Here is a 12814-nt window from a genome sequence, read left to right on the forward strand (position 1 = left end):
GTCGAAACTTACATAACTATACACTGACATGTTACCCGTTCGACATAGAAAAAAAATGTAGTTGGTTTATAGATTACTATAGCGACCTGCGGGCTCAGCACGGTTCCATTTTTATCGACTATCACTATGCGCGTCCCTTTCGCACTTACATACTTGTTAGAACGTGACAGGCATGGTGACAAGGGATAAAAACGCGACCGTGCTAAGCCGCCTGCCCTGGCTTCGCACGGGTAAACCTAAACAAATTATACACCTAAACCTTCCTTGATAAGTGAAAACCGCATGAAAATCCGTTTAGTTTCTGAGTTTATCGCGAACATACAAACACACAAACAGACAGACGCGGCGGGAGACTTTGTTTTATAAGATGTAGTGATTAAAACTTTCATTCCATGACACTATATTAAAATTGACATCAATAATGTTTTATTACTACCGTTTAACTACCCACAACTATGTTCCAGAAGTTCAACACGTAGGTAGAATTAGACCAAGATAAGTCTGCAACGATTTCGATAGCACACGTCAAACTTATATGAAATTATGACGTATAAATAACACTTGCACTGTGTGTGCCATCAAAATCGTAGCGTTACCTTGCTCTAATTAAGTATCTCATGAAAAACATAAATGTGAAATGAGAGCAAAGTTCAATACATATTAAGAATATGCGTCGTTATTGACTTCGCCGGCTAAATAATTGAGATATGGGTCTCTATTGTTTCCTAAATAGTTAGTCATAATGTATTGTTTGTCCGAATTCTCGTTAGTCATAATTGGTTTTTCTCAGAAACGCGTAACTTTTCAGGATTGCCATAAAACAAACCTAACCTAACCTATCTATAGAATAACCTTACGAAAGTCCTGAAAAGTTAACGGTTTCAGTTTTATGACTAACGATAATATGACAAACAATACATTATGACTTAAAACTTTATGGGAAACAAAGGGACCCCTTGAGATATATATGGGTGCCAAGTTCTAATTCACTTGGGATATAATTAAAGTTCAGGATTTGACTTTTTTTAACGTTAACTTTAAACGTTTGTGTAGAGAAGCGGTTCGGTTGTCCACTATCGTCTTAATATAGGCTTGGAACCAAATAAGCTAACGTTACTAGCAATGTTTACAACCAACTCAAACTATGGCATAATCGCGTCGTAAAACGGCTCATTACAATCCGATAACGCCTCATTTGTGTTCCAGCGTGGTGCGATGGCGGTGCGGTGATGGATGGCGCGGACGCGGGCGCGGGGGCGGGAGCGGGCGCGGACGCGGGCGCCGGAGCGGAGTCGGCGGCGCGCGGCGCGGCGCTTGAGCGTGCCTATGTGCATGAGGTGAGTAAAAGATGCTTTTCAATGACACGGGTAACTAGCACTGATTAGTAACTTTTATACATTAAGGGACTAGCTAAGCTAGCTGTCAACTAAGCTAGCCGGGCCGGCGCATTCGGCTGTCCTGGGTCCTGGGGGCCCAGCTAAGAAGACAATGACAAATGCCAAACGAAAAGGAAAAATGTATCGAGATGACAGATGCTGCGAAATTCACGGTCACGTTTGATTTCCATTCATTATTTAAGCTTCTATTAGGCTTTTTAGGCCCCCAGCCGACCTAGCCAAGGTGACAATCGCTATCGCTACGACAACGAAACGCTTTGTGTCTCTCTATCACTCTTCCATATTAATGCAACAGTGGCAGGTGCGTTTCGAACGCTACGGAGCGCAGCGATTGGCATGTTGGCTACGCAGCCAGATCTATCAAATCCGGACGCGCCTTTAAATACGAAACCCTGAAACAAAGATTTTGGAGATGTCGGCTCACTCGATGTCACTTTACAGTTAATTATTAACTAAAAGCACGTAAATTACAGGTGTATGAGCAGGCGGGCGAGGACGGCGACGATGCTCGCGCGCCCGCGCCCCGCGTGCAGGCCTTCCTCGACGACCTGGACCCTGGCAGCCTTGTCTGCGATGTCGGTCAGTATTTCACGCAACCTATTTACTATACTTTACAAATATACTACCTTACCTACAAATATACTCAAACACACCCAACTTGTCAGCTGTGTGTTCAGCTTAATTGGCTAACGCCATAACCCATAACCTAGGCCACCCGCTTATGGCGGCACCCAATTTCTCGTGTATCGATTATATGCAATTTTTAAGGGTAGGTCTTTGATCTAAGGACCAGCTGTATGTGGGTGCTTGCACCTCATATACAAATCCGGTAGAAACATTACAAATGAAAGTATTTTAATTTCTTGTTCCTTAGTGGTACCTATCGACACATACTATAAAACTTTTCTCACTGGGAGACTTCGGCACAAGATCGGCCGAAGTGGAGGCATACAGTGAGTATAAAAGTGCAAGCCTTTGAAGAGCAGAGGCGAGTGGAACTCGACGCGAAGCGTGACGAGTTAAAGGCCCGACCACCTGCGGTCATAAACTAAAATTTTGTCGGAGGGGTGCTGACCTACGGGAAGTGTGGACGTACATTCAGCGCAAAAATAGGCTACGTCAGCCACCTGAGAGCTCACGATCGTCGCTCTTACTAGCCAATATCCAGTCGCCGAGGCCGAAACCGGCTAGGACAGGATGATGATGAAAACTTTTCTAAATTTCCTCGCTATCATGAAAGATTCATATACCTAACAAGCAAGTAGGTATACTCTATTCCCTTTACCAAATAGGTACCTCATTATTAAGTAAACTCTACTCAAATGCTCCCACGCTTGACCTTTGAACCCAACAAGCTTTGTTATGAGTGGGCGTAACATTACAGTACTTAATTACCCTGTTTCTAAGAAAAAAGAGCAAATAAGTAGGTACAAGCCGATATCACATAGTACGGAAATCGTTTCAGTGTCTATGTGCGCACGACATATACGAGTATGTCAGTAAAGTATACAATACAGGGTATAGGTACGCAATAGGCATAGGGAATGCAAATCGGTTATTTTCGGTTATTTTTTGTATGGAAATTATCGGTTATTAACCGAAACCGCGGTTATTTCCATACAAAAAATAACCGATTTGCATTCCCTAAATAGGCATCAATGTGTGTAAGTTGCGCAATTATTTTAAAAATTTTTGGCTTAACCATGGCAACGTGGTAGAAGAAGGAATTGTTATTTACTAAAATTTACAAGCACACATAGGTACATAACACAATACACCGGCATTTTCAACCACCAGATCTACATCAACGTCAACTGTAAAAATATGGGTGCACAAATAATCTCAAAAATATGTCCCATAGCTCTTATGTCAGCGAATTAAGAACCATGTGACATATTTTTGAATAAGTTGGCTACAGTCATATTTTTACAGTTGACTGTACATGATTGCCTGTCAAATATCAAAAGTGAGACCAAAATTGAAATGTTGTCAAGTGAAATACTACTACATACATTACATACCTACTTATACATATTATGCCAATATTGTGTCTTACATCTAAAGGGCTTAAAGAACATTAATTAGGGCCACTTGCACCATCCCACTAACTCGGGGTTAAGCATTTAAACCGTTACCACAGTGTCAAATTGTACTGGTAACCATGGTAACTCCTGGTTTAACCGGTTAACGCCGGGTTAGTGGGACGGGCAAGTGGCGCTTAGTCGATCTTGCAACGGTCCGCTTCCGCTACCGCTTGTTCTTATGGTGGCACCCGATTGTTGTGATATTGTTTTGGTCAAGGCGTAGGGCAATAACCTTTCTTATCTTGACATATTGGGCTAAATTTGTTACTGTTCAGCCTATAATAAGATTAAAGCTTTTTTTCTGTAGTTTTTTAGGGTTCCGTACCCTAAGGGTAAAAACGGGACCTTTATACTAAGACTCCGCTGTCCATCTGTCTGTCACCAGGCTGTATCTCAGGAACCGTGATAGCTAGGCAGTTGAAATTTTCACAGATGATGTATTTCAAACAACAAATACTAAAAACAGAATATAATAAATATATAAGTGGGGCTCCCGTACAACAAACGTAGATGGATAGAAACTATATCCTATTAATACAATTGTAATAGGTACAAAGAAACTGGAGCGTGACTTAAATATAACTTAAAAAAGAAAATATGTAAAATATACTTATAATAGAAGGTGAAATTGTAGTATAGTTTCTATGTATACGAAATAAAATGTCAGAATAATATTATGTTGAACTTCCTACACACTTCTTAAACAATCTCAAACATAAACAAATGTTAATATATTCATAATATTATGAAAGCATATTATCGCATGATATTTTGACCTTTTCAAATTTCTTCCCGGCACCTACACACCGACGAATATTATAAAAACAATTATAATAAATATAATAATGTATAATCGTGAATTATTTATATTCTACGAGTAATTGTAAGTCATATTGCAAATCAAATGTAGGCACTGCCTACTTCTGTTTCGATACCTATTTAATATATAGCATTTTTGTTTGAATAATCTTTGCAATGGACAAATTCACGAATATCGGTTTTTTAACGGCCTCCTAGCCAAGTCGGTAGTGACCCTGCCTACGAAGCGGGAGGTCCCGGGTTCGAATGCTGGTAAGAGCATCTCATTGAGTGTTTATAACAAATATTTGTTCCTGAGTTATTTATTTATTAATCTTTATTGCACAATACATGCAGGTACACATGGCGGACTTAATGCTGTAAGCTGTAAGGCATTCTCTACCAGTCAACCAATGGGTCAGAAACCACTTAACCAGATAGATTAAGTAGGTGCAGTGTCAATTATGGATGTATAACACTTTAAACTCTCGCGTTTTGTACACATATGTATGTTGTGTAAGGTAAAAACAATGAAATTATATCGCGGTAGACCCGTTTGTGTAATTAAATATAATTATGGATGTTTTCTATGGATATACGTATTTATATATAACTGTAAATTATATATATGTATATCGTCGTCTACTACCCAAAACACAAGCTTTATTGAGCTTACTGTGGGACTTGATCGATGTGTGTAAAATATTTATTTATTGGTTGAAGATTACTGAAGATATCGTCTAACAACCACGGATCTTCCAAACATGAAAATTCCGCCCTGATCGACCAGCCCTCACTTCGCTCGGTCGGTAAAGCGTGTAGGTGTTGTGTAGGAGTGAACTGAGGTGCTCAACAATTATTACATCCTTGGCTTATTCCACAATTAGTTGGCAAAACAACTTTGTAATCCCCAGGAGATATTTACACCCACTCGTTATAATGTTATCACGTAACTGACCTGTTTCAACATCTGACGATAGAAATATATTTCGCTGGTCCTTATGATAAACAGGATAATATAATTATATATTATATTGTTTATAGGGTTTATGGTTTTGGAGTGGGCGCAGAACCAAGAAATTATGGTACATATTTGTATACAGGAGTGCTAAGGGTGTTCTATTTTCTTTTAATAACAATTTTTAGCCATGAAAACTAGTAATAGACATTAATAAGTATATGTTACGTAAATGTTCATGCCATGTTTCATTGTAGGGGGGCAGTGAATGTGTTAAACTACGTTCAAAAGAGAGCTATGAGCTCTGTGATATCATCTCGCTTTGTGTGGTAGCGCACAGCACAGCGGATGTTATTCCTCCACCTTACAGATTACCGCAGCCAAATAACACTAGACCCTACTCCTAGCGTTGTGTTTCTGCCGGTGAGTAAGGTTGCCAGAGCTCAACGAGGGTGCGGGACGTTAGGGTCGGCAACGCGCATATATCTCCTCTGGAGTGCAGGCGTTCATAGGCGTCGTATAAAAAACTCTATTTTAACCCGCCTCTAGATAGTTTACATAGATTAGATTAACAATTATTCATATTATTTCCAGGTTGTGGTAACGGGAAGTACCTGAGCGTGAATCCGTCCGTGTACGCGGTGGGCGGGGACCGCTGCACCCGGCTGACCGCGCACGCCCGGCACCACGACAATGAGGTAAGGATAACGATACAATTAATATGATAATGAGGTTGTTGTTGTCCTAAGGCACCCCAGAAGTGCAGAGGGCCTTCACAAGCTCGCGCCACGCCTTTCTATCTTCAGCTACCCTTCTGGCCTCGACCGCTTGTAGCTCACAGCTCACTCTCGACGGATCATCGCCAAGAGTGTACAGGACTCCAAAAGCCATGGCTTCCGACTGGCGGTTTCTAACCAAAAGCGATTGTTGCATTATTCGTTTTTCCGTTCCCAATAAGTATTAGTCCGTTGGCCGACTGCATGAAACGCTACCTGATATAAAATAGAAAATACCTACTCTGTAGGGGTAGCTGACTTTTAGTAGCATCAACTGCTCTTGGTCGGCCGTGGCTTAACTTAGCAAATTTTGCGCAAATGGCAAAAAAGTGGTACAAAATTCATTAAAAAAACCTTATCGAAAAACAAAATGAAAAAAAACGGCTTATAATAGCTAAATTAAACCTGTTGACGTATGTCTTGGTCGGCCTCACCTTAGCCTGAAAGTTTTTGCAGTCCGACCAAATTTATATAAAAAAATTAAGATATATAAAAAATTGAGGACGAGCGGTGAATGGCTCAAACCGGATAAGCCAGTGTGCGTGCGAAATGCTTGTAGTAAAGTCACAGTTTTCCTCAAGCAACGTTCTGTCTATCTGCCATGTGGATGAACTGATTATAATTTCAGGTGGTGGCATGCGACAACCTCTGCCTCCCCTTCCGAGATGAGTCCTTCGACGCCGTGCTGTCGATCGCGGTGGTGCACCACTTCGCCACCGTGGAACGGCGAGCCATGGCGTTACGGGAACTGGCGAGGGTGACGAGGATCGGAGGGAGGCTGCTGCTGACTGTATGGGCTATGGAGCATGAGGGCCGGAATTTTCATTCCCAGGTACTTTTTTTCATCAGAGACGAGAGACGGCCTATCTCGCGTAAATTGGGTACTTTCCTTTACTTAAAATAAATTATTTCACACTGTCCACGAAATAAAACACCACATAATTACCTATTAGAAAAACATAGATAGCAGTTATTTTTAACCACAATTTCTATTTAAAGAATCGGTTTGAAATAAAATAAGAGATCCGTGAACAAAGTTTTGTACGGAGCTCTAAAAAGAAGGTGAGTTGACCGTGACGTCACGTTTAACGTCGTACACGTTTTCATATAAGTAAATTCCATATTAGCAAATCGTTTTCACAGTTCTAAAAAAGAAGCTGATTTGACTAGTAGGAAAGTAGTCAATTATCGTTATACGTGCTAATCTAAAACAGATCTTAATCTGCAATCATGTTTTATTCTCACTCTCTTTTTAATTCATCGCTATTTTCTCAAAGTGATTGATTATTTACGATTTCCATTAGCTTAGGTACATCTAAGTTATCTGGGTACCGTCTTGGGTCATCCCATTAGTTTTTCGTCAAGTTCTTAAATTAGTCCTATTCTGCTTTACATTCGTCACAATCGTCGGTGGCTTTCAATGTAGAATGCGTGACAAAAGCAGAATAGGACTAATTTAAGAACTTGACGAAAAACTAATGGGACGACTCAAGACGATACCGTTTTCTGTCGGTTAAGTAAATTAATGATATTTTCAGGATGTTTTAATCCCATGGCATCGGCCCGCCACGCTGTGTCCGCCCACACCGGCTCCTCGAAGATTCCTCTCCGTCGACCATGACCAGTAAATATCTCAGATTTATTCTTATTCAATAGAATATAACTAATAGAAGGTAGTCTAAAAGATGGTGATGTGTTTATATATGGCGGTAATTTGAAATTCTATGGAATTTCTCACAAGGAAAGTGACTAATGGTAAAAATGATCCATACGTCTATGAAACTTTCAAGTGATTTTGAATGTTTACTCTCTATCTTTATTTCTGCAATACCTACTAATGAAGTAATTTTTACGTCGACTTTGTCCTTACAGGAACGCCGAGCCGTGGAAGAGCCGCGAGGGGTCGCCGGGGTCGTCGTCGCTGTCGTCGCCGAACGAGACGTGCTACTCGTTCGTGCGGCGCGCGCTGCAGCGGCTGGCGGGGCGCCGCTCCTTCCTGCCGTCGTGGCGCGCGCCCGCCCGCGCGCCGCGCGCCGGGCCGCGCGCCGAGCCCGCCGCCGCCGACCTGCCCATCGAGCTGCGCCGCCTCGACGAGGTGCTCCCGCCGGGACGAGGCGCCCGCCAGTCGCGGAGCTTGACCGACATCGCCGATATAGAGCGGCGGGCGCTGGTCCGCTCCCGCTCGAGCCTCCCGAGCCTCGGCGTGGAGGAGCCCCCGCCCGAGGACCCTCCCCCGCCCGAACTCGAGCCGAGAAAGAAACCTCGGCTGGTGAAACAGAAGAAATCTATCAATGAGGACGACGCGGACGAAGATTTGGACAAGCCTACCGACATGAAGAGTCTAGTGGAGGAGATGCCTAATTTTAAAATCCACACGCACAGGTTATCGTCCAAGAAGCCTGGAGTTTTTAAGCAGACCTCGCTCAATGAGGAGCTGATGTCCGTGGAGAGGCTGCGCGAGAAGGAGCATCTGAGGAGGAATATTCAGAAGCAGGCGTCGCTCAACGAGGAGTATCTGTACCATCGCCCGGGGGCTCTCGACTCGATCCGCGACTCCATATTTTCCACGTCGGCGAACACGGCTAAAAAGTTCCAGTCGCTGAAAAACGGCCTCACTAGTAAATTCAAAACGTCCACAACGAATATAGATAAAGTGACCGTGTTCGTGCGCATGCTGCAGGGTTGGAAGAATCACGGACCGGTACCCGAAGTTCCTACGCCAAACGACAATACTACTGGAAGCGAGAGGACTTATCCGGAAAGGCGGCATTCGAAGGAGGATGGCTCGGATTCGTCGAAGGATAGCAGCTTACAGAGTGACACTAGTGTTGACTCGGAGGACAGTTTCGCGTCAGTGATATATGTGCCCAAAGCGGACGGTTCGGGTGATCCATTATCGCCTACGCCGCTCTCACCCGGACCGACCTCGCCCAGGTTAAAGGTGTCTTCTGTACCGACCTCGCCTAGAATGAAAAATTCACCAGGCCTACCGTCTCCGCGGATAAAACAAGCTTTCCCCTTAATACGACCACCGGCCTCCCCCAGCGCGGTCCAAGCGCCTGTCAATAAAATACTAGTCGCCCAATACAGTCTTAAAAATTATACCACATCGAGTGCAGTGTGCGCCGCTCCTCTAAAACCACAGTCAAAAAGCCAGCCTAATTCACCACCAAAATCGGAGCCAGATGAGAAACTTGCCAATATCAAGCCGATAGTATTAATACCAGAACCACGGCCAATTATAAATAAAATACCCGCTCCAATAGAAATATACCAAGAAATTGACCCAATACCGCCTATAAAAGAGGAGGAAGAAACCACGCCTTCTGATGTGACTAAAGAATTATTAGCTGAAATTAGTAGGGACATTGAAGAGATTCACAAACTAACAGCGGAAAGTAATCAAATAAAACCTCGTGTTCTTCAGGATGTAAAACCATATCCGAAGATAACTTTACAGACGGTTGCAGAACTGCCCGAAATTCCACAATTTAAACCTAAAGAGCCTCGGAAATCTCCTACTAATGACAATTTAGATTCAAGGGCGGCAGATCGTAAGCGAAAAGAGAGAATAAGGCAAATTAAAGAGATGCTCAATAAAGGAATTCCTGCAGCAAATGTCAGTAGGAGGCCACCGTTTCCAATAGTTCGATGCAACAGGAAAGCGGAGGCGATAGCCAAGAGTCACCCAAAGCTAATGTCTCTGGAATTGTTCAACCCGGCCACTGATGATGTAGACAGCGATTCGAGTGGTGTGTCGTCTCCAGACTCTGTCGACAGCGTTATAAGTGTTGTCCCGGAAGAATTACGAAAGACTGCAATGGAAAAAGGTAAGTTTTAAAAATTTATATGAAACTAGAGCTCTTCTATATATATTATCACAGCCGTTATTTATGTTTTGTGTTATGATTTGGCGACTGGTTAACTTTTCATATTGAACTATCAAACTGACAAGACTCCCTTAGGACTAAACTTTAATCCTAATTTACCAATATAATAGGTCCACTAGTCCTTCTTCCATTTATTTGGATTGGCTACCGATCATGTTTATTTATCATCAAGTTTTAACTATTAAACTTGATCCCTCTTTGTTGCAGACCTTCCAAACCCATCAATAGTGGAGCCTATTAATGAGAAAGAAGACGAAAAGTCCGAAAAATCTCCTTCGATATCTCCGTCACCACAAAACCTTTTAGAAGCGGCAGCTGAAGTCGCTGCTACTTTAGACGAAACCTGCGAAACTGTTATAAAATCCAGCCCGAGATCAAAGCGAAAGCATTTAGAAAAACTTGAAAGCAGTGAAGCGATGGCCATCGTCCAAGGGGCTTCAAGCAGTAGCAGTAGTAGCAACTGGAGCCTTAACAAACTCTCTCCTGGTGACTTGAGGATTTTGGACGACAAGTCCAGGTCACATACCAGCTCAAGTGGTGGAAGCTCTTCAAGCCTGGAGCGACTCTCACCAGGCAGGAGGTCAAAAGAGCGCTCTCCAAAACTCGGCAGCACAAGCAACTCTACGTGGAGTCTAAATCGATTGTCCCCCAACAGACCCGAAGGTCGCTCCCTAGACGAAAACCTCAGCAAGAGCCACAGGAGCCCAACCAGAATACCTTACGATTCTGTTTCAATGTCAAGCACCGACTCTGAGAAATCCATCTCAAAATCTGAGAGCTTCAATAGGATACAGAATGAACCTCTTATTACGTGCAAATCAGACATGCTGGCTAAAGAAGAAGATTGGATAGCTGATCGGCACGAGCGCGGTCATCATTTAACGGAATTCGCTGAGAAACTTAGCGAGAAATTGCTTCAGGAAATAGACCAATACTCCAAGCGGATTAACGAGGAAGACTTCGACTTGCCAAGTAGTAGTAGTAGCGAGAAAAGTATTTCCCTTAGACTTAAACGGGAAGAGGAAGACAGAAATACACAAAAGATTCTCGACGAGCTCTCTGATAGCTTACAACACCTAGATGATCCATACATTAGTAAAATAGGCACTGACATGCATGGTTTGAATAAACTGAGCGCCGAAATTCAAGAGCGACAAAAATTCATAGCATCCTTAAACGACTCGCAAGAGACAGATATAAATAAACTTTTCCCAAAATGCGGAACTAAGCTAAAAAGCAAAAAGAGGTCGAAAGACGTCGATCCTATTATAAACAAATATAGGGAACTTAAAAAGAGCATGAAAGTAACCAGCGAAGAAGACATTTATCTAAATAACTGTGCCAACATCCAATATAACGTGACAAAATCTACAGAAGATAAATTACCTGATATGGACACTAAAAATCCAGACGATGACAGCGCGATTTGCTCGAGCAACGGTAACCCTGAGATCACAATCGATTCTGGAGCGTATGACACCAGCCAGTCGCTCGAAACTGGGTACTCGCTTGAGTCAGAAATAAGTGTAGACTCACTATGTACAAGTACTGACAAAAGGTCGTCACTCAAAGTCGGACAGTCGACTGACTCGAGCGATCTTGACAAGATGGAGATAAGTCCAGAGTCAATCACGTCGCGTTCAAGTGCCAGCACAGCGCCGCTAAAGTCTGGATTTTCAATTGAGTCCAGCGATACGTATGCAGGAAGCGATTGGAGTCGACGAGATAAAACTGGAAGCACCGCTTCGCTCGGCTGCGCGAGTTTAGCTTCTTTGCCTTCATGCAGCGAGTGCTCCAAGGATAGAAAGCTGTTGGAAACGCGGTCGTCTTCAGAAGACACAGCCCCGGCAGCGACATCAGCTAGAGCTATGCCTCACGCTCCACTCCTGCCTTCTCTGAGTGACGGTTCAGACAGTTTACCCTCAGAAGGCGGGGCAGTAACCTACCACAGATACTATCACGTTTTTAAAAGAGGCGAGCTAGACCAACTGATCGAGCAATACGTTGAGAGTCTCCACGTCGTCTCGTCCTTCTACGACCAAGCCAGCTGGTGTGTGATCGCGGAAAAAGTTCAAGTGTGGACTATTTAATTTCCTTATTACAAAACTTTAATAGTGACTAACACTATTCAAGTGACCTTAACGAACTCAAGTGAGTGTTAAACATTGACCCGGGTGTTAAACCGATTGCCAAAAGCGAAGCTTTTGTTTTTAATATACTTATTCTTAGTCGCTCTATACCGGTTTACTAGTTGTTACCTATACTGTGTCTACTCGCCCAGGCTACGTCGAGTCTTAGTGCTTTAACAGACCGGCGTACCGGACCGCGACCTTAGTACGGTGTGAGCCTTGTCCGATCGAGTGGAAGGTGGTTCGCCGTACGTCCGTCAAGGACGCAGAAATAAGTGAAAAACTGACCGTACCAAGGTTCCACGGTCCGATACGCCCGTCTATTAGCATTATTAACGGCGGGCGTTAAGGGGAATAAAAAAGAATCCTCGTTTTTGCGAGACTTTGAAAATAGGGTCTATATTCTGAGGAACGATTGGATTTTTTTTATTTCCTATTTAGTATTCTGCGCGAGCTCGCAACTCGCATAAAATGAAATCTAAGAGCTTTAAATAGTGAAAAAAATTAATATAATATATTATATACTTCAGTGGCTCAATAATATAAGCTGCGAAAGCTTATCTACTGTAACCGAGTCCTTGGGTTTGTGGCGTCGTCATAATTTATCGAAATAGCCACAGTTTCTAGTCATTATTATTACGACAATAAGATTAATAGCAACGAGAAGCAGCCATCATCGTAGTTCAGGACGGCGTCACAAGCCTTCTAGCTTTAGTCATGTGAATACTTCGATTTATTTGTATAAAACTGAGCTGGCCTCTCGTAGTGGGTAGGGTTGACTG

General features: G+C 43.0%; 1 protein-coding gene across 1 annotated transcript; it reads left to right on the forward strand.

The window, feature by feature from the left end:
- The first annotated feature begins 1229 nt into the window (after positions 1-1229).
- Positions 1230-12279, forward strand: LOC134795226 (protein piccolo). Its single transcript, XM_063767058.1, has 8 exons — positions 1230-1337; positions 1599-1698; positions 1857-1976; positions 5832-5935; positions 6642-6845; positions 7552-7637; positions 7886-9843; positions 10111-12279. Exons 1-8 carry the CDS (start codon positions 1230-1232, stop codon positions 11991-11993), a joined length of 4563 nt encoding a protein of 1520 aa, XP_063623128.1. The 3' UTR covers positions 11994-12279.
- The last annotated feature ends 535 nt before the right edge of the window (positions 12280-12814 follow it).

Source organism: Cydia splendana, chromosome 11 (assembly GCF_910591565.1).
Source record: "Cydia splendana chromosome 11, ilCydSple1.2, whole genome shotgun sequence".
Classification (NCBI taxonomy): domain Eukaryota; kingdom Metazoa; phylum Arthropoda; class Insecta; order Lepidoptera; family Tortricidae; genus Cydia; species Cydia splendana.

What these genes read in the sequence shown, in the direction of transcription:
- LOC134795226 (XM_063767058.1), top strand. Translation starts at nt 1,230, where the DNA reads ATGGATGGCGCGGACGCGGGCGCGGGGGCGGGAGCGGGCGCGGACGCG. An exon ending in AGCGTGCCTATGTGCATGAG is followed by an intron (nt 1,338 to 1,598) that starts GTGAGTAAAAGA and finishes TAGGCTTTTTAG; the next exon opens with GCCCCCAGCCGACCTAGCCA. An exon ending in GCCGGAATTTTCATTCCCAG is followed by an intron (nt 6,846 to 7,551) that starts GTACTTTTTTTC and finishes TGATATTTTCAG; the next exon opens with GATGTTTTAATCCCATGGCA.